Source organism: Felis catus, chromosome B1 (assembly GCF_018350175.1).
Source record: "Felis catus isolate Fca126 chromosome B1, F.catus_Fca126_mat1.0, whole genome shotgun sequence".
NCBI lineage: Eukaryota > Metazoa > Chordata > Mammalia > Carnivora > Felidae > Felis > Felis catus.
Window position 1 is genome coordinate 153,790,770 of NC_058371.1, and position 21,644 is coordinate 153,812,413.

General features: G+C 38.9%; 1 protein-coding gene across 1 annotated transcript; it reads right to left on the minus strand.

Moving 5' to 3' along the window:
* Window positions 1-699: 699 nt before the first annotated feature.
* Window positions 700-3,669, minus strand: LOC123385158 (MLV-related proviral Env polyprotein-like). Its single transcript, XM_045056752.1, is given in 9 exon segments — window positions 700-1,060; window positions 1,063-1,441; window positions 1,443-1,547; window positions 1,549-1,572; window positions 1,575-1,958; window positions 1,960-2,247; window positions 2,494-2,856; window positions 2,941-3,353; window positions 3,603-3,669. Coding segments are annotated over 9 exon segments (2,064 nt in total). The 3' UTR covers window positions 700-1,019.
* Between the last annotated feature and the right edge of the window lie 17,975 nt (window positions 3,670-21,644).

A 21,644-nucleotide genomic window follows, 5' to 3' on the forward strand; every position in this document is an offset into this window, starting at 1 on the left:
CCCCCTCCCCAGTTTATGCTCAAGCTCTCTCTCTCTCTCAAAAAAAATAAACATTAAAAAATATTAAAAAAAAAACACTAAAGCACTCTTTTTTCAAAGAAGGAATATATTTTAAGTGTCTGAGTCATTTTCCCATTATTTTCTCCTTGTTTTCCCTCCGTCAGTGGTTACTGTGGTTTTACTTACATAATAGGGAAAGGTAGGATTCAGTAGGCAGAAAGAGAAAGGCTAGGGCTTGAAGTTCTCCTGGTGGGGGAAAAACACATATTTTAAAACCTCTCTTCCGGAAAGTCTAACCTTGAGCAAACTCCCTGAGGTGCAAAATTCCTCTTAATGTAACAGATACCACCTACCCACCCCCACCCCAGGTTTCCGTCAGGAATTTGACAAACAAAAGACCTCACTGAAAAACAGGTAGACCATAAAACATGTGACCCACATGAAACTGAAAGACCCCCGAACTAGGTCTTCCTCGGCGATGAGACCCCGTGCCCACGGAGCACCGAGACCACGAGTCAGATGCAAACAGCAAGAGGTTTATTCGTACACGGGTACCCGGGGCGGTCAAGTCTCAGCAAAGACTTGCGCGCCTTTTGTTGGGCTGGGGAGACTTTTTATAGGGTTGGAGTGGCAGAAGCGCGGTTACAGAAGCGAGAAGCATAGTTACGGGGTCTTATTGGTCCAGTTAAATGAGGCTGGTTTTTCTTTTCTTTTCTGAGGGCGATTTCCCAGAATGAGGGGGAAAAACATGGGTGGCTGACTAGGCTCATCTCTAGGGTCTATCGGGTGGAGTCAGTACTTTCCATTCCCATCTTAGGGCCAGGTGGCTATCTTAGGGCCGGGTGGCTGACCACAGATATCCTGTTTGGCAGCTAAACGGTGGACTTAGGATAAGACCCCTGAACTTCTTGGTGCTGTCTTGCAAATGGCGTTACTATTGCTAAGCATATTATGACAGGGGGTCAAAACAAGGGGAAGGGGTCTTTCATTTCCCCCTTTTCTTAGGAGCCTAAATGGAATCATACATTTAGCTGGGGTGATACGGTTGGTCTGAGTCGCATTGCCCCAGGCGTTGGTGTTGCTGGGTTAGCACTAAAGTCTGCACGACGGATATTCTATCTTTGACAAACTGCACCAACCGGTTAAGGATGCAAGGTCCGAAGAGTAAAATTAGGAGGAGGATCATTAAGGGGCCCATGATGGAGGATATTAAGGTAGTGAACCAGGGGGACTTGTTGAACCACCCTTCAAACCATCCCTGCTGGGAGTCAAATAGTTGTTGTCGCTGTTTTAGTCTTTCTCTTAATTTAGCCATATTATCTCGGACTAATCCGGTGTGATCTGCATAAAAACAACATTCTTCTTTTAACGCTGCACATAGCCCTCCCTCCTGTAGGAACAGAATATCTAGGCCTCGCCTGTTTTGTAAGACTACTTCAGAAAAGGGAAGTCAAGGATTTTTCTAAGGCACTAATTGACTCCTCTAAGGCCTGAATGTCCGTGTGCATGGCCATTTGCAGTTGTCTAAATTGGGCTGTCTCGAGAAGGGCCGCAGTCCCTGTTCCTATTCCGGCGGCCATGCCCCCTACAGTGATTCCTCCCAGCATGAGGGCAACTGTCAAGGAGATTGGATCTCTCTTGAACCGGGGCTTATTTTCGAAGTGGGAATAGATATACTCAGGCTCATGGTAAGTTACTCTGGGCCATAACTCGATCAGGACACAAAAATCAGAGGTCCAGTTGAGCACTGCCATGGAGATGCATGGGGTTAGCCCGGTGTTGCATGCCCAGTAGGTACCGTTAGGGGCTGCTAGATAGTGAGTCCCTTTATGTCCTTTTTGTGTCTTGTTGCACAAAGCTTGGTGGGTCTTAGGAACAGTCCCTATGCACAAACCTTGCCCGGACACTTCTGATATAGTTAGTTTATGTTGTGGGTCGGATAGGCAGGATGGGGGGGGGGTTGGTTTGGTTGCTGTAATTGCCCAATACCGCAATTCCTTCATAGTAGGGCGGTCGGGAGACTAGACAGAGCCAACAGTCTTTAGTTTTGTTGGGGTTAGTGACATTTAAAGCTAGATATGTCCCCTGCACTAAATTTATTAACCTATTTCCTGTCCCTATACGTTTGGGACTTGCGGGGGTGACAGGGGTACTTAGAGGGGCAATGGAGGCATTAACAAGAGTTATACCTGGGGTGCCTCCGTTGCCTTGGGAATGGTTCCTGATCTGAAGGGTTCCATGTATTTCCTATTATATCACATAAGTCAAAATATATGGTAGGGAAGGCGTCTGTCAGGGTTCCCAACATGGAGGTGGCATTAGCCTTTGCTCCAGTTACAAGGTTGGTTATTGTCTAAGTTACATTATACACTTGGTGCGGACTAGGATTGGCCATTCCCACGTCTAGTCTTAGTAAGACCCCCACCACCCCCACCAGAATTATTAGGTCCCACGAGAAAGTCTTATCTTTAGAGGGTTTTGGGTGCGTTGGACCTTCCATCTTGATAGATCGTCTGAGCTGGGGTCGTCTGAGGGGTCCTGATTGGTGGTTGGCCCTGCAGCCTTTACATGAGAGGCGTGGATCCAAGCAGCAACTCCGTCTACTTTTAAGGCTGTGGGGGTGGTCAGGAGGACGATATGTGGTCCCTTCCACCGTGGCTCGAGGTTCTTGGTTTGATGTCTCCGAACCCAGACGGAGTCTCCTGGTTTGAAGGGGTGAGGCACAACCGGGGTTTCGAGCTTTTCTCGGTAGGCTGCCGCTAGAGGTCTCTGGATTTCTTCTTGGACCAGCTGCAGGGCGCGTAAATGTGCCTGGAACTTGCTTTCGGGCTTCAAGGAGGACCCTTTGTCTCTCCTCTGCCGTCAGGAGAGCCTGTAAGAGCTGTTGGCAGTCGTCCCAGGTTGGCTGATGTGTCACTCAATTAGGTTAGTTAGGGCCACTGGGTCCTGGGAGAAAGGGGGGTTATGCAATTTCCAATTGTACAGGTCAGAGGCCGAGAATGGCCAGTACTGGGGTCTGTTGTTTGGGCCTTCCCTTAAGGGGAGGGCTTGAGATTTCTCAGCTGGATTTTCTCGTCGTTCTCGCAGCCGGCTGGCAATTGGGGAGGCAGTTGGGGTTCTAGGGCCTGACGGCGGTGTTGGCCCGTGACCCCCAGGATAGGGAGGTGGCTCTTCTGTTAAGAGATCAATTAAAGGGGAAGAAGGATCGGGTGGTAATACAGGCGCCTTGGGGGGGTCTGGTTTGGGGAGAAAGGGGTAGAGGGAGGAGATGGGGGGGCTGAGGGTTGCGGCGAAAGAGGCTGCGGCGAAAGAGGCTGCGGCGAAAGAGGCGCGGGAGGATCTGTCCTGGGATGCTTAGGAGGGGGCAGGAATGGGCGAACCCATGGAGGGGGGTCTGTGGCTAGGGATCTCCACGTGGTAATATAAGGGATTTGATCTGGGTGTCCATATGGCCCCGGGGCGAAGATTCTCTCCTCGACCTGTGAAATATTGTCAATGGTGAAAGTTCCTTCTCGGGGCCAACCTACATTCATCATTACCCATTCGGCTTCACACAGTGTAATCCATTTCTTTTTCCGGACTTTGACACCCTGATTACGGGCCCGTGCCTGAACCTCGGACCAGTGGTTGAGGGTGAGGCTCAAGGGGGGTAGTTACAGTTTGGCCCATGACGGCTTCTGCAATTAAAAAGGTTAGACAGGGGACAAGGAAAGACGCAACAAGACAAAGAATGACAAGACGTGCCGCGCGGCTTCGATACCAAACCGAAAATGAAACCTCAGAAGGAGACCTTGAGGGTCCGGCTCCCTCGTCTCCGATCAACACCCTGTATTCACCTAATACGGATGAGATCCCAAACAATCTAGCCCCAATGGCTGTCCCACTAGAGGCTCCAGACATCAGACACCCGTGGAACGTCTTCCAGGGTTGCGGGGGCGAAGTTCGAGCTCGTCAGCTCCTTCGGCTCCACCGCCAAAATCAGATCAAATGACAGAGACACTCATACAAGGACAACAGATATGGTCGCCGGCCAGCTTACCTCCTGATGGTGGGTCGGTGGTCCCGGGGGTTGGGGGTCTCTATCCCGGGCGAGCCCCCAAATGAAAGACCCCCGAACTAGGTCTTCCTCGGCGATGAGACCCCGTGCCCACGGAGCACCGAGACCACGAGTCAGATGCAAACAGCAAGAGGTTTATTCGTACACGGGTACCCGGGGCGGTCAAGTCTCAGCAAAGACTTGCGCGCCTTTTGTTGGGCTGGGGAGATTTTTATAGGGTTGGAGTGGCAGAAGCGCGGTTACAGAAGCGAGAAGCATAGTTACGGGGTCTTATTGGTCCAGTTAAATGAGGCTGGTTTTTCTTTTCTTTTCTGAGGGCGATTTCCCAGAATGAGGGGGAAAAACATGGGTGGCTGACTAGGCTCATCTCTAGGGTCTATCGGGTGGAGTCAGTACTTTCCATTCCCATCTTAGGGCCAGGTGGCTATCTTAGGGCCGGGTGGCTGACCACAGATATCCTGTTTGGCAGCTAAACGGTGGACTTAGGATAAGACCCCTGAACTTCTTGGTGCTGTCTTGCAAATGGCGTTACTATTGCTAAGCATATTATGACAGGGGGTCAAAACAAGGGGAAGGGGTCTTTCAAAACCATATGGCTATAGACCACCCCGCAAAAGTCAGAAACAAGCCAACCAAAAAGGAGTGACTAGGCATTTAGAATTACCAAGCCAATAAGGGTAGAACCTGAGAAGGAACAAGGGGGAAGGAAAGGGACTTACCAAAATCCTTTAAAACACAGTTCCTTGCCTTTAGTCGGGGGTATTCACTTTTGAATGCCCCCTCTCTATAAAGAAAGCTTTTGATGAGGTTTTAGGGTGATGGTGGGGTGGTCTGGAGCTGATGGCCAAGAAAGAATTCTTGAAGACATCTTTGGTGCAAAAAGGCAGTTTTATTAAAGCACAGGGACAGTACCTGTGGGCAGAAAGAGATGCACCAGGGTTGTGGAGTGACTGGTATTATACTATAGACTTGGGAGAGGTAAAGTCCAAGGGGAAGTTTCCAAAAGAGATTTTCTGGAGCCTAGCTATTGTCAAGCTAAGGTTGTTTTCCCTCTAGCAAAGCATTAACATTAAGACAGTAGGGAATTCCTGGGGAACAGTTTACTCTGCCTGCCTCAAATTTGTCAATGGGCGGCAGGTTAAAAGGAAATTCAGTTTTATCTGACATTTCCTTCTTGCCTTTGTTCCCCACATCACTATGGAGGGGAGGGTGATGTTGGGGCTCCAGGAAACTAAGTCTATAGGTTTCTGGAGATTAGGCTATTGATAAGATTGTCTTTTTCTTATAATTTACTATGATATTTGTAAACTGATGGAGATTCTTAGTTTAACCATTTGTTTTCTGTCCTTTCTTTTGTCCTTGGGTAGCAAGAAGTGCCTGAGGAATGTCACATATAACCCGCCTTGGCTGAGCGGGGGGCGGGGAGGAATTCTAGCTTGTGCTTGGCCCTCAGTCTGCCTCATGGTGCCTCATCACTTTCATAATATTCTTACTTTCTGATCTTATACTATAATAAACTTTTGCCTGGTGCTCATTTAATTCTGTGTCCACCTTCTCATTCTTTGAAGTGGTGTGACAAGAACCCTGGGTATTGAGGTAAAGAGTCCTACAACACCTATCCCTGACTTAGCAGATAACAACTAAGGGATGATTATGGTTCTCAATTTTCTTTAACTGGAAAAGAAGAATAGTTCTAAAATTTCTTAAAACGATCTCAGTATTCTTTTTTTCTGAAAGCCAACTATAATAATGAAAATGTTTGTATTCTAGAAGACCTACTAGAGTGGCAATGACCAAAGTTTGGCAAAAGTTCCTATCCTCTCCAATGTGATCTTGTGAAGATGGCAAAGACCTGCAATTCTCTTTTCACATTATTACATTAACGTGTAGTTAACTTTCAGGAGAGTGCATTTATTTTTTGTGCTTTCTATTCTGTAATGCAGACAGGGCTGCAGCTGAAGTTCTTGGTAATCACAGGAAAAGATTCACTTAGGATAATGAGGGGAAGCTACTAACAGGAAGTGCTTATAAGATGGAAGTGCTTATAAAAAATGCATAATTTTACCTCAATCCCTGGTAAAAATTTTTCACTTCTCAGAAAGTTCATCCTGTTCTTGGTTATTTTTTAACAAGTCTTTCCTCCATCTTGACTTCTCTGTTTTATTTATTAGCAACCATGTCTTCAGAAATCAGGTGTTTTTGTGTATCCCCCAGAGTTAGTGATGAAGTTTTGAGGTGATGGGAATTTCATGGGGTCTGGGGCCAACGGCCAAGAAAGAATTCTTGAAGACGCCTTTGGTGCAAAAAGGTGATTTTATTAAAGCCCAAGGACAGGACCTATGAGCAGAAAGAGATGCACTGGGGTCCTGATGGGTAACTCATTATATACCCTCAGGTTGGGAGGGGTCAAGGATAGAGTAATGTCTAAGGAATTTTGGAAGCAAGGTTTCCAGGACCTTGAGGGGCTAGCTGGTGCTAGGGAAACACCATTTATTACCATCTAATCAACACCTCAGTCATAAGACCCTTCAGATGTAAATCAGGGGGCCATAATCTTGGAATATGATTGCCAGCATATATCTTGGGACAGTTGAGATAAAAGAAGCAGGCTTATAGGATCCTCAAGGTTGAGATATTGTTAAGCTAAGGTCTCTTTTTTCCCTAGCAAAGTGTCATTATGGAGGCAGTGGAGCTCCTAGAGGGAGGTCACTCTGCGGGTTTCGAGGATTTGTCAATGGGCTGTAGGCAGTAAGGGAATTTAAGTTTTTATTTGCCTTAGTTCCCCATATCACCATGGCAAGCACTGAAACCCCTTTCCTTTGTTCTTGTGTAGCCAGGAGTTTCTGGGGAATATCACATATTCCACCTGGGAGGGGGTAGTATGCCAGCCTGTATTTTGCCCTCAGCTTGCCCCACTCCTTCATCACTAGGTCTTATATTTAGTATTTAATTTTCTTACTTATAAATGGGAGTTCTGATTTTGTGCAATTTCCTGACCTCACTGGTAAACACTCCTCATAATATGCTGGGCCCAATATCTGACCTTGATCTCTGTCCATAAAATTCCTTCTAAAAGATATTTTAAAAAGTTACAGTACAGCCACTCTGGAAGATAGTCTGGTAGTTTCTTACAAAACTACACATACACTTACCATATGATCTAGCAATTACTTTCTTTGTTATTTATGCAAATGAGTTGAAAATTTACATTTACACAAAACCTGCAGATGAATGTTTACAGTAGCTGTTCTCAAATTCATCAAAACTTGGAAGCATCTATTCCTAGATGAATGGATAAATAAATTGTGGTACATCTTATGAGATTCATCCTCTGACCGCAGTGGAATTGACAACTAGAAAATCTCCAACTAGATGACAATAGCACAATAGGTATCTAAACTATTTATGGTTTAAGTAAAAAAATCAAATGAGCAATATCAGAAAAAAATGTTTTTAAATATTTTAAACTGAGTATCAATGGCAGTATCTATCAACATATCTTTGATGCAGCTAAAATAATGACTCAAGGGAAATTTATAAGTACAGTTATATATAATTGTGCAATTATTTGTAAATAATATATAATTAAATGTATAATATATAATATATAATATGTACAAAAGTATAATTACAAATAACAAAAAAGGAAGATTTTAAATAATTGATTTAAGCTACCATCTCTATAGCAAGAAAGTCTAGTAAATCAAGGCAGAGATATAAAATAATAATGATTACTCAGTGAAATAGAAAACAAATATTCAGTAAAGAAAACCAATTAAGCCAAAAGCTTGATCCATTAAACAAATGTATTATACTCTAGAATGATCTAGAAGAAAGGCAGGAAGGCAGGAAGAGAAAGAAAGAAGAAAGAAAGAAAGAAAGAAAGAAAGAAAGAAAGAAAGAAAGAAAGAAAGAAAGAAAATGGAAGAAATAAATAAGTCAGTAATTGTTAAGATTATCAGTAAAAACAGAGAGTGGGGGATAAAAGTGTGGTCACTATGGACTCTTAAATCATTTTGAAAGATAATAATGATATATGAAAAATTTTATCCCAATAAAGTTGACAATTTAGATAGATTGGACAAATCCCTCAAAACATAAAACAAAAGAAGACTTGGCTATATCAATAGAAGGAAAAAAAAATGAGAAACTGAACACTCCTTTATTAAAAAATATTGAACTCATTACAAAACACCTCCCACAAAGAAAAGTAGTGGCCAAGAAACTTTCCCTGAAATACAGGGAAAATTCTTCCAAATATATAACAAAGCATCAAGATCATTCTAACACACTATTTTCTAGTGAATAGAACTCACTAACAATTACTTGTTTTCAATTGGTCTGGAAGTGAATCTAATTGTCATTTTCCATACCATTGGCTACATTTCTCTTAGTACTGAAGGAAACATTTCTTCTTCCTGGTATTTTCTTGATGACTGAAGAGAAAAAAAAAAGTCTAAATTAGATGTTAATTTTGCCTTTAGTCACTAATGTCTGTTTTCACACCTTGCTGTTAATGAAAATAGATTTTAATTTAAATGCAATTTCCTTCAGGAATTTCAAATCAGTGAGGCACAAGTGGTAGCAGTGGTCCAAAGACATTAACATTTTTAGTTATCACTATCCTAAGAAGAGAGCTGTAAACCAGCTGCCATTTGTCTTTCCATCTCTGCTGTATAAATTCCTCTCAGCTTCTCATACCTATTGGCCATAATAAATTGTATCATTTCCCACATGCTTCAAAATCCTGTGCATATAAAATCTTGATGCTTTTTTTTGTGAAGCAAGAGGTGGTGAATGGCAGGAAGGAAGGTTTTGGCTGATTTAAAAATGTGAATTCATTTTGAAGGATCTTCATGATGATGGTGAAGAGGAGGAGGAGGAAGATGACAACATCCCGATGAAAAAGCCAATCCCATAGTCAATTAAACTGCAGGAAAAATAGGCCATTGTCCTTAGTCTTAATACAGAGTTTCCCATAAAAACTAAGGAAAGCAGCAGCTCACAGGTGGCTGTGAATAAATTTGGATGCATTTGTAAAGACAGGTTTTGCTCTAGGCATAACCAACTGGAGCATTTTATACAACAGCTATGCTCCGTGGTTTCAATCTCCAGGCCTATAAGGGAATTCCTGATTACTTTATATTGGATCTCTTACTAATAGTACTCAAAACTTGAAGCTCTTACTCTTAGATATTGCCTCTCTTAATGATTCCCAGGTCTCCTTAGTGCCACCTAAATTATTCAGATATTGGTTTATCAAGTCTCTTTTCTATTGCCTCTTTGTGAAACTCCCCGCTGAGCTTGAATGTGCACAGAGGAATGCTCAGATAAAATAAAAAAGGAATTTAAGAGCAATAAGAGTGCTGTCTTTCTCCACTCCAATAAGAACATTTAAGACACACGTGAGATTTTTTACCCCTGTTGGCTCTCACTTTTATTACAACATCTTTTCTCAAATTGGCGAAGTAGACAAACAGCTATTCCAGTGTGATCTTTGTACTACTAAACAACAGGGGATGGTGATGCAAAGATACAGCTAAATGATTTTCTTTCTCCCAAGGTATCAGCCCACAAATAAACAGTATATCTACTGTAGAGACTGCTTTCTAGTTCAGTAGTTTTAAGGAATTTGGAAAACCAAAACAACAGAATGCAGTGTATTAATATGGTCTGTACAATACAGTCTGTGAGGATCTTATGTAAGATTTAAACATGTCTCTAAATAACTCTAATTAGCTAAGCCATGTTTCTTTATTCCCACCTCAGCCTGATTTGTTAGTTTCCCTCGAACAGCAGATGCTATTAATAAAGACTGGCACACTCATCTTCAAAATATTCCTACATTAAGAAATTGGAAGTATTCATTATTTCAATGAGTTGTTGGATCTTTGAGAATTTTGCAATGAAATTTTGATGGAGTTATTGAAAATATTATAATTCTTTCTTTCACTTATGAAAAACAGCCCAACTATTGCAAGATGAGCTTTAAATGTATTACAAGTGTTTAGCTCTTGTTATCCATTTTTCAAAGTTTTGAGAAAATTGACATGCTATATGAAAAAAAAAATGAAGAAACTGGTCTATTTTGATCCCTCCCTTAATAATGTTCCCCTCAGTTTGATGAAATTTTAGACTGGCTCTTATATGACTCTAGGACTCTGACCTCCCTTTTCTTATAGCAGTAACTTAAAACAAAACAAAATGAAAAAAAAAACATATAATTGTAAATCCTTTGTTATTATAAATTGTTTGTCTCTTTGAAATGTAAATCCTTTAAAAAGATCCTAGCCAGTTTCACAATCTAGGATCTCTTTCTCAAGAACAGAGAGGCATCTCTCTGAAATGAAATCAAGAAGGAAGTACCCAGATTTCCAGTCTTTGTGCCCTGCCCAAGTTGTAAACTGTTACTTGTTATGTAGATAGGAGAGAGTTTACTTTTCCTTTGGTTAAGGTCAAGATTCCTACAATTACAAACTCTCCAACCTTTGTTTAAGCAGAGTTGAGGTCTGGCCTCTGCATTCTGAGACTGCATTCTGGTCTCTCTACACTGCAGCAACATATTCAAATAAAGTCTTCCTTGCCTGCTTAACCTTTTGCTGTGCATTTTTTGTTTTTGACATAAAATAAATCAGTTGATATACATGTTTAATATAGAAAGTGACAGGGCCTACAATAGTGATTCTTAATTTGTGAGGCAAGAGGTCTGAACTTTATCTTCATATTGATTTGGGGTTAAGTAAATGATTAAAAATATTTCTCCTGCTTTTGTATTATTATACTTATTTTCTAAATATCTTTCCAGCTCTCACACACATATATATGCACACACACACACACACACACACACACACACACATTATTAGAAGAAATTTGTTCAGGTGATAATGGAGGCTAAGAAGCCTCAAGATGTATAGTTAGCAAGCCAATGTTACAGTTCTAGTCCAAAGTCCAGAACAATGATGTCCCAGGATGAAGACTCAAGCAGAGCGAGTGAATTTATTCTTACTCCACTTTTTTGTTCTATTTGGACCTTCAGTGGCTTGAATAAAACCCATCCACACTGGGAAGGGTAATCTGCTGTACCCAGTCTACCAAATTAAATGTTAATCTCATCCAGAAACACCCTCACAGACATACTCAGAATATTAACCAAATCTCTAGACACACACTGACACAGTGAAGTTGATAGATAAAATTAACCGTTAAATTTAGTGACTTCTATCCCATATTGTCCACTGAGCCTAAGGTTCTGAATGATTTAGCTTCTATTTTCTTTGGTTTTTTTTGTAAATATGTATCAATATTCATCAGAATTATTTCTTTGCATCATTAAACAATGAAATAACTTACTTCCATCTTATTCTAAAACACTATATCATTTAATGGTTTTTATGAAAAATATCTTGCCAAATTTCCACTTGACTCACACTTATTTTATTTCCATTAAAGAAATTTTTCCATCTTCCATAACCTTTCTGATGAATTACCTAAGTAATTTAATGGGGAACATTTTGCTGTAATTTTCTTAATGGAAGGAGGGATAATTTTCATAAAGAACTGGCATATTATACATTATTTCATAATCTGTATTTAGAATGTTCCATTATAATTCTATTTATAGTGGATGGAATATTTGTTCGGTAGAAAATTCTACTCATTGTAAATATTAAAAGGTATATACAATTTTTCTCTATAAGACTATTACATAATTTGCTTTAAAAACAAAACTGTACTATACTCCAAAACATAACAAAATGGTCCCTTCTTTACCTTTAGTAAAATATTTTTTTAATTAATTATTTTTTTTTGAGAGAGAGTGAGCACATGTGCTCCTGAACATGAGTGGGGGAGAGGCGGAGAAAGAGGGAGAGAGAGAATCCGAAGCAGTCTCTTCACTGTCAGCACAAAACCCTACATGAGGCTCAAACTCACGAACCATGAGATCATGACCTGAGCCAAAAGTGTCAAACACTTAACCAACTGAGCCACCCAGGTGCCCCAACTTTAGTAATATTTTTTTTTAATTTTAATGTCTTTTTTTCTAATATCAACATAGTTCCTTTAACCCTGTTATAGTTGCTGTTTGCATGATATAATTTTTCCAAACTCTTTTTTAACGTTTTTTTTTAATGTTTATTTTTTATTTTTGAGACAGAGAGAGACAGAGCATGAACAGGGGAGGGGCAGAGAGAGAGGGAGACACAGAATCTGAAACGGGCTCCAGGCTCTGAGCTGTTAGCACAGAGCCCGACACGGGGCTCGAACTCACAGACCGTGAGATCATGACCTGAGCCAAAGTCGGACACTTAACCGACTGAGCCACCCAGGCGCCCCATTGAAACTTTTATTTTCAATCTAAAAGTATCTTTGAAAATAAAATCTATCTCTAATATATGGCATGTAGTCCAACTTTCCTTTTTTTTAACTTTTATTATTTATTTATTTATTTATTTAATTGTGTTATTTGAGAGGGGGGGAGGGACAGAGGGGAAGAGAGAATCTTAGGCAAGTTCCATGCTCAGCATGGAGACTGACTTGGGACTCCATCCCACAACCCTGGGATCATGACCTGAGCCAAAATCAAGAGTTAGACACTCAACCAACTGAGCCACCCAGGCACCCCCAATCTTAGTTTTTATTTTTACTTCTAATTTTAGAAAATACCTGCCTTTTGTTTGTAGTGTTTATTATATTTATGTTTAAACTGACTTCTGATAATGTAAGATTTATACTAATCAATTTTCTATTTTCTTTCTATATGTTTTATGGGTTTTTGTTTCTCTATTTCTTCATTATTGCCTTCTTTTCTTTTAAATAATGTTTTGTATTGTGCCATATTTTTAAAATTGTTTTCTTAATGGTTGTACTTCCAATTATAATTAACATCTTAAAACAATCTTGTCCAGAGAGATAACAAATTTCAGAAGTATACAAAAACTTTGTTCCAATATAGCTTCATTGCCTTCTCCCCCCCATGCTATAATTATCATACAAAGCATAACTTAAAGCATTTTAATCCCAAAACATATATAATTATTACTTTTTGCTGTTTTCTTTAAAAAACATATAGCAGAAGAAAAGTGTCACAGATAAAAATACATTTGTACTTTGTTTTATATTCACCAGTGATCCTTACTTTTTCATGATGATTCAAGTTCTTTTCTTTTTTTTTTAATTTTTTTAATGTTTATTTATTATTGAGAGAAAGACAGAGAGCATGAGCAGGAGAGGGGCAGAGAGAGGGGGGAGACAGAATCCGAAGTAGGCTCCAGGCTCTGAGCTGTCAGCATAGAGCCCAATGCAGGGCTCAAACTCACAAACTGCGAGATCATGACCTGAGCCAAAGTTGGTCACCCAACCGACTAAGCCACCCAGGCATCCCTAATTTTTTTAATCTTTATTTATTTTTGAGAGAGAAAGAGACAGAGCATGAGCAGGGAAGGGGCAGAGAGAAGGGGGAGACACAGAATCCTAAGTAGGCTCCAGGCTCTGAGCTGTCAGCACAGAGCCCAACAAGGGGCTCGAACTCACAAACTGTGAGATCATGACCTGAGCCGAAGTTGGACATTCAAACAACTGAGCCACCCAGGCACCCCAATTCAAGTTATTTTCTAGTGTCCTTTTATTTCAGCCTGAAGGATCCTGTTAATATTTTTTGTAGGGAAGATCTGCTTTTGATGTTTTCTTTCTAATTTTGTCTTAATTTGTTATAATTTTTCCTTCATTTTTGAAGAAATGTGTTGCTGTTATAAAATTCTTCATTGATAGGTTTTTAGAAATCACTTTATGGTGTCCCAGTGCTTTCTGGCCTCTGAAGCTTCCTATAAGAAGTCAGCTATTAATCTTATTGATGATTCCTTGTATGTAATAAATTATTCTTTCTTTGTCTTTGTCTTTCTACTATTTCACTATTTTGTAATTGAGGGTCTATTTGAATGTAGTTGAAGTTCGTTGAGCTTCCTTGATTTAAAAAAAATTTTTCAAATAATCTTTTTTCTCTGTTTTTCTTATCTCTGGATGTCCCATTATATGTGTTTATACTTGATGGTGTCTCACAGATCTCTGAGGGTTTCTTCATTTTTCTTTATTTTTTTCCTTGAAATTCTTCAGACTGAATATTCTCAATTGACCTATCTTCAATTTCACTCATTTTCCCCTCTGCAAGGTCAAATTTACTGTCGTGCTTTCCTAGTGAACTTTTCATTTCAGTTATTTTACTGTTATTTTATTTATTCAACTTCACATTTTCTATTTGGTTATTTTTAAGTAATTTGTCACTTTTTATATTTATTCTGTATTTGGTAGAACATTGTTCTCATCCTTTTTTTTAACTGTTTGGATGTGATTACGTACAGTTTTTTGAAGCGATTTATGACAACTGATTTAAGTGCTTTGCTTAATAATTCCTGTATATCAGCCTTGTCAGGGTTCCTTTTTAATTGACTTTTTGTCCTAGTTTATGCACTATACTTTTCTGTTTCTCTGTATGCCTCATATTTTGTTGTTGTTGAAAACTGGACATAAAAATACATACATATATACAGACATACACAAACATGGCAACTCTGGAAGTCAGAATAATCTACCAGAGGATTTTGTTACTGTTGTGTTGTTATCATTGTTATTTGTTTGTTTAATAATTGTCCTGGACTCTTTCTTTTTTTTTTTTAATTTTTTTTAACATTTATTTATTTTTGAGACAGAGAGAGAGCATGAACGGGGGAGGGTCAGAGAGAGAGAGGGAGACACAAAATCCGAAACAGGCTCCAGGCTCTGAGCTGTCAGCACCGTGCCCGATGCGGGGCTTGAACTCACAAACCGCGAGATCATGACCTGAGCCGAAGTCGGTTGCTTAACCGACTGAGCCACCCAGGCGCCCCAGTCCTGGACTCTTTCTATAATATCTATATTTTTGTCTTGTGCTGCTTCTGAAGGCTCTGTTTAGTTATGTTATTCATCAGCTAATTATACATGCCTTTCACCAGTATATCTCCCGCCATTTGCCAAGGCGTTCTGTGTGTTTGTGGTATGGCACCCTTTCAAAGTTCCAAGAGTCTGCAACTTGACCTTGACCTCCACTTCTTAATTCCCATGAGCCTCAAATCACCCAGAGTTGAGAGATTAGGGCCTTCTTGGGTATTTGCTAAACATGAGCACAGTGTACAAGTGCACATAGCCTTGTACATCCCAAGGAATATCTTGCAGCTTTCCAAAGCCCCCTACGGACATCTCATTCTCTAAATTGTCCTTTTAAATACTTTAGCTGCCTTTTTTTTTCTGTAAAAAAATAGTACCACCATCTAGGGCAGTTGCAATGCTAAATAATTTTAGGCTAATTATTTTCAGCAAATGATTTCAGAATAGCATTTCTCAGTGAAGAAGCTGATTCAGATCAAATAAAAGCAATTGCTGAGATTTTTTTTTCCCCTGAGTGATTCCAGACAGATCAAATAGTTATCTGGGAGTGGGGCTTTTGGGGGGATTTATAAAACCATTCTGTCATTTCCAGGGGCTGTTAAGCTGCTGCTTTTCACAGTTGCCATGAGACTGCTGTTGTTCAAGGTTAACACAGATCTGAAGAGAGTGGGGTACTACTGAAGCAAATTCAAGTGATACAAAGTTCTCTGTTCTTCCTAGGAGTCAGACACATTTCTCAAAGAAACACTCCTCAGATTGCTTAAAGACTTTGATTAACTTGCATAGTTCTGAAAATGTTGATTTTGACAGTTTTCATTTTTTTTCCAGTGTTCTCACTGCTTTCATGGAAGAGTGGCTTTACAGAGTCCCTTACTCTATCACTCCAGAAATGCCTTTGTACACCCCAAGTTTTAAATATGGTCATTAAAATAATGCATTCTATTAAACACTACATTATGTATAGTACAACTAAGAACTGAATATATTTTCATTCTTTTAAAAATGTTTTTTTTTCTTCTCTGATGGAAAAAAATGTTTTTTACTATATAATTTATGCCAAGAAGAAAAACAAATCCAGTATATTTATCATGTGTATTTGTTATATTAAGATTATTCAATTGTAATATAGAAAATAGAGACACTTTGAATAGAATCAAGTGGCTTATATAATATATTTAAAATAGGTAAAATAAATACCTCATATGTGTTATGAACTTCAGGGAAATAAAAGAAGTGTACACAAGCACTCATGTAAATGTTCAGGGATGAGACACTAAACATTCCCAAAGGCTGAAATTAGCCATTTATTTGTAATGTCCACTCACGATGCATGTACTTTCTGCTCTAAACATATAGATAAAAGCAATAGCTGCTTAGCAGATCATCTGTGAGTTATGGTTATTGACAAAGAGTATTTTTCCTGCTTAAACCTTCTGTTCACTCATTATTTCTGTTTATTCACGGATTCCACTTGTACAAGGCTTCCACTGCTTTCTCATTACATTCTTTGTGACTTTTAGCTTTTTGCTCCACTAAAAACTTTAGTAAATGACTAATCCATATCTTGTTTTGGTATTCAAGAGAAGAAAGTATAGTTGATTCCATTAATCACAGCCATCATTATTTGGATAGACATTTAGTGCAGGACTTCTCAAAGACTGTTGATCTGGAAAGAATTAAGGAGTGTAATTGTTGGGACAAGCACTGAGTGTTATATGTAAGTGATGAATAAAAAACAAAAAAACAAAAATCAAAAAACAAAACAGAAAAAAACCAAAGAATCAACCACCTCAGATTGAAATTAGTTCCAGAAGCTGGGGATAGGAGAGGTGTGCTGGTGGATATCAAGCAACTCAGTTGTGATCAGTGGACAGGATCAAAAGTCTATGGATCAAATAAGTCTGGCAGGCGACTTCCTGTCATAGTATCCTTACAAGTCATGTCACGATTGCGGATTTTAATATTTCTTCCTTTCCTGTATTCTCCTCATCAGAATGTCATCAATGGACAGGCTCATCTGATAGCCACTATATTCTGAGAAAATTTGGGGTTTTATAGGTAAATATCTCTTCTCAGAGAATTCCCATCCATATATTGTTTTGGGTAAACATGTGCCAGGTAAACCTGCAGGAGCTTTGGAAGGCAGAAGTGAAGCAACAACCCTATTAAAAAGATGCGTACAGTCACCGGATTCTGTTGCAGCCCATTAACTTTTTGATGAGATGCTAGTTCACTCTGTTAGTGTGCAGCAGCATCTGGGTCCACAGCCCCTCCAGGATCCCCCATGTTCTTCCTTTTCTCCAACTCCTGGACCATCTGCATATTTAGTTCATGATGAAAGTGTCCAGCCTCTCCTGTGGGTCAGCTGTATTACCAATGTTGGTAACCTAGAAGCAGGGGGACACCAACACAGTGTCTAGCTTTTTCTTACAGGTTTCAACTTTTCCTTGTTCTCTCCACTACACATCCACATTTCCTTTCCAACTGTCTGCTTTTCTGAATTCACACCTAGCCAGATGAAAAGGAAAATATGTTCAACTCGTTGGCACGATTGTGTAAACTCAAATTCCTATCAAATTCCATATTCCACACCTTTGTATAGTTGTTGTTCTTTATATGGGTAGAATATTCCATTCAAGTAGATCTCCCTTTGTTCTATTGGTGTACTGCCTTAAGGTTACACTATGATCCTTAAGGTTATACTAAGGTTACACTAGCAGAAATTTGTTAGCTTCACTTCCATATGGTAACTCAACTCCTCTCTTTTTTTTTGGCAAGCCTACTACTACCAATCAACTACCTTATGAAGACTGAAAGCTATCCTAAAAAACATAGCAAGGGGGACATTTTAAGCAGCAAAATCAATACATAATAACGATTAAAATAGTCTGTAGCTTGGGAGCACCTGGGAGGCTGAGTCAGTAGAGCTTCTGACCGGCTCAGGTCATGAGCTCCTTGTATGTGAGTTCAAGCCCCACATCAGGCTCACTGCTGTCAGCACAGAGCCTGCTGCAGATCCTCTGTCGCCCTTTTTCCCTGCCACTCTCCCACTTGTGCTCTCTCTCTTTCAAAAATAAATAAAAACATTTAAAAACAGGCTAAAGTTGTAGAGTGCCGAAATTACAATAAATTCTGTAATACCATCATCTACAAAATTCTTTAGGAAAAATTACAATTTATTTCCCTCACAACTGTTCTTTGAGGTTTGCTGAAAGCTTGCACTAGCTTGTAAGTGCCTCTTGCATGTATCTCTTTTCAATTCACCTTTCAGTAGTGCCCTTTATGCCACAAAATTGGCATACAAATCAAGGTCTTCCAACCAAGAGCCAAGTTTCAAGCATTTACCAGCATGCCACATCAGGTACATATCATTCCTATGTACACATCTGAAAATTAAAAGGTACTGTATTTATTTATTTTTCTCAGTATAAAACCATGTGGTAGAAGAAACACTATAATATGTGTGATTTTTCACCACAGTCTTGTTTTTTCCAGTAAGGATACGTTTTTGACAAAAAGAATGAAGGATGAAGAGACAAGGTTTTATGATTACTACTTTTGGGGAGGTAGTTTCTCAAAAAAAAAAAACAAGTTTAGGAAGCTTGTGTGGATAATAGAGATATAAACTGGAAAAGTGATTGCAAGAATATTTTGTGTAAATCGATCCTAAAGTTTTTCAAATCACAAATCACTAGATCATAAGTTTTTCTTGTGATACTCAAGTTATCCCCTTTCTAGTTTGATTAGTTAGCACCTTATAATTTACCACCTGCTATTTACATGCTTCTTATATACATACATTTTACATTTTTATCTCGTTGAAATGAAATGTATTCATAAACACAAATTTGAGTTTCTACATTTGTAAATAGGCAGAAAAAATGATATGGAGATTGATAAAATTCTTTTAAATAATAGATTTCTTTTGACTCAGAATCCACTAGAATAAGGTATTTCAGTTAAATCTATCAGTGAAATGCCCTCCTCTTTCCCATAAAAAAAAATAAGGTATAATTTGTAAAGTTTTAATCAGCATTATTTTTCATTGAATTTCCAATTAAATTTGCATTTGATGGAGGATCTCTGAATATATTTCAGAGAAAAACTCAAGCAAGAATACAAAATGAATTTATTAGCTTATACTTTATATCGGTTTAGAAAGCATTGCATAGACTAACATAATTTGGGTTTTAGAATTATTTTACTTTTTATTTATTTTATTAAGTTTATTTGTTTATTGAGAGAGAGAGAGAGAGAGAGAGAGAGAGAGAGCACCCACATATGACTGAGGGGACTTGATCTCAGGAACTTAAGATCATTACCTGAGCAGAGATCAAGAGTCAGGTGCTTAACCAACCGAGCCACCCAGGCATCTCTAGAATTATTTTACTTTTTTAAAAAAAGCACCTTACACCTGCATTTGAGATAAAGAGATAGGATAGCAGAAGCACATATAAGAAAGAGTACATATTGTAGCTCTAAAATAGTCTAATTGGTAACTATGTTAAATTAGCAAAACACTTTTCTTCTGCACTAAGAAAATACACGTTAAGGAACTTGAAATTGACTTTGTATAAATTGCCTTTTGTTTTTTGTGTTTGTTTCTACAGGAAAACTGTGTTAGCTTCATGTAGCTATGCTTTTTAAGACATAAATTTGTCTCAGTGGATGACTACCTTTCAGCCTAAAGTGAGCAAATGAAATAAGTAAAGATATATTTGAGGTTGAAATATTTGATTTGTGTGTGAATAGTATTCACAAGAAGTCAAATTAGCTATTTAACTCTTTTTCTGTGGAGGTTATTGCCAAAAAGCATGGATAAAGTCCCAAAGGAAAGGTCAATTAGCTGCAAACTCTTCAACATTATCCAATTTACAACAGACATCATTTTTTTTTTTTTTTAGAATGCTGGTAGAACAAGCAAGAGCAAAATGGACTTTAATGGCAAAATGTATCCTTCCATGTGCACTTCACAGAGACAGGTCTCAATAAAACACAGTAGTGGCAAGAAACAGGTATTGTTGGAGTTACGTGCAGAGTATCTGCCAAAATAGAATGAAGTGAAGTTGAACCAGTCAGAAAAGAATTCCTGAACTTAGCACAAAATCTTCTATGGAAAAGATTTATAGATTATACATGATTTGCTGCTGTGATCTTCTAGTGCAGGATAATACGGCATGTGAAATTTTACATTACATGAGTGTTCTAATTCTGACATCACTCTGCAATCAGTTTTCCCATTGAATATAATAGTTTTCACATAGAATATAATGAGTTCAATATCTCTGGTCACAATCCCTTGGTAGTAGAAAATTTAGCACTCTTCTGAAATTTTAAACAAAAGGCGGTAATTCCTCATTCTGATGATGATCTATGGTAAATCCTAATCATTTGCATACAAATAGGAAGACATCATTAGATATGGGCAAAAAAGCAGAATATTAATGGATTAATACCATTGGAAATGTGACCGGGGCACTTGATTCTGTGAGAGGTTTTGCAGCTCCTGTCCTTCAGACACAAGGATGACAGAGGAAGCTGCTGTTGTGGAGTTGGGAGGCCTGATGTTCCTGGGGATCCTGGGGTCTCAGATTTCAGAGGCCAATTGCTTCCTTATGCAAAGCAGCCTAATTTGCGCAGGAAGAAATGGCATTCCAATGACTTGACCTAGATGGAGCTCTGGCACTGGTTAGGAAATAAATTTCCAGAACCAAGATACTTAATCAGATGACTAAAGTTTTGCTCAATTTGTAGAATAAGAAAAAAAAAAGAGAGAGAGAGAGAGAAAGAGATACAGTAATGCCCCTTTATCCAAGTGGGATATGTTCCAAGAACAACAGTGGATGCCACAAACTACAGTTAAACCCTATACATACTGTATTTTTCCTATTCATACACACCTATCATAAATTTTAATTATAAATCAGGCAGAGTAAGAAATTAACAATAGCTAATAATAAAGTAGAACAATTATAATAGTATGCTGTAATAAAAGTTAGGTATATGTGGTCTAAGAATCTTATTGTACTGTACTCACTCTTCTTTGGATGATGCGAGGTGGTAAAATGCTTACATGACGACATGAAGGAAGGTGAATGAGGTAGGCAGCATTAAGCTACTATTGACCTTCTCTTCTGACTATACTTCAGAAGGAGGATCATCTGCTTCCAGACCATAGTTGACTGTCAGTAACAGAAATTCATATGCATGAATCAATCAAGAAACTTTGAAGGGGCGTCTGGGTGGCTCCATGAGTTAAGCCTCGGACTGATGATTTGGGCTCAGGTCTTACTCTCACTGCTGGTGAGATAGAACTCCGTGTTGGGGTCTGCACTGACAGCCCAGACCCTGCTAGGGATTCTCTTCCCACGTGCATGAACTTTCTCTCTTTTGCTCTCTCGAAATAAAGAAATAAACATTTAAAAAAAAACAATGAAAATCAGTATATAAATAAGTCCCAAACTGAAATCTTCTTTTGAAAGTAATTGGATAATCTATCATTATTTTCTCACAGGGACCCAGTAATACTTATTATGTAATTGAGTCCGTAGACTTAGTGAAGGTTTTTTATACGAGATCTTTACTGTGAAATATTGTGTAACTGAAAATTGGGCTGCTTAATGTCATTTTAATTACAAATAGATACAAATTGCCTCTCTATGAGAAA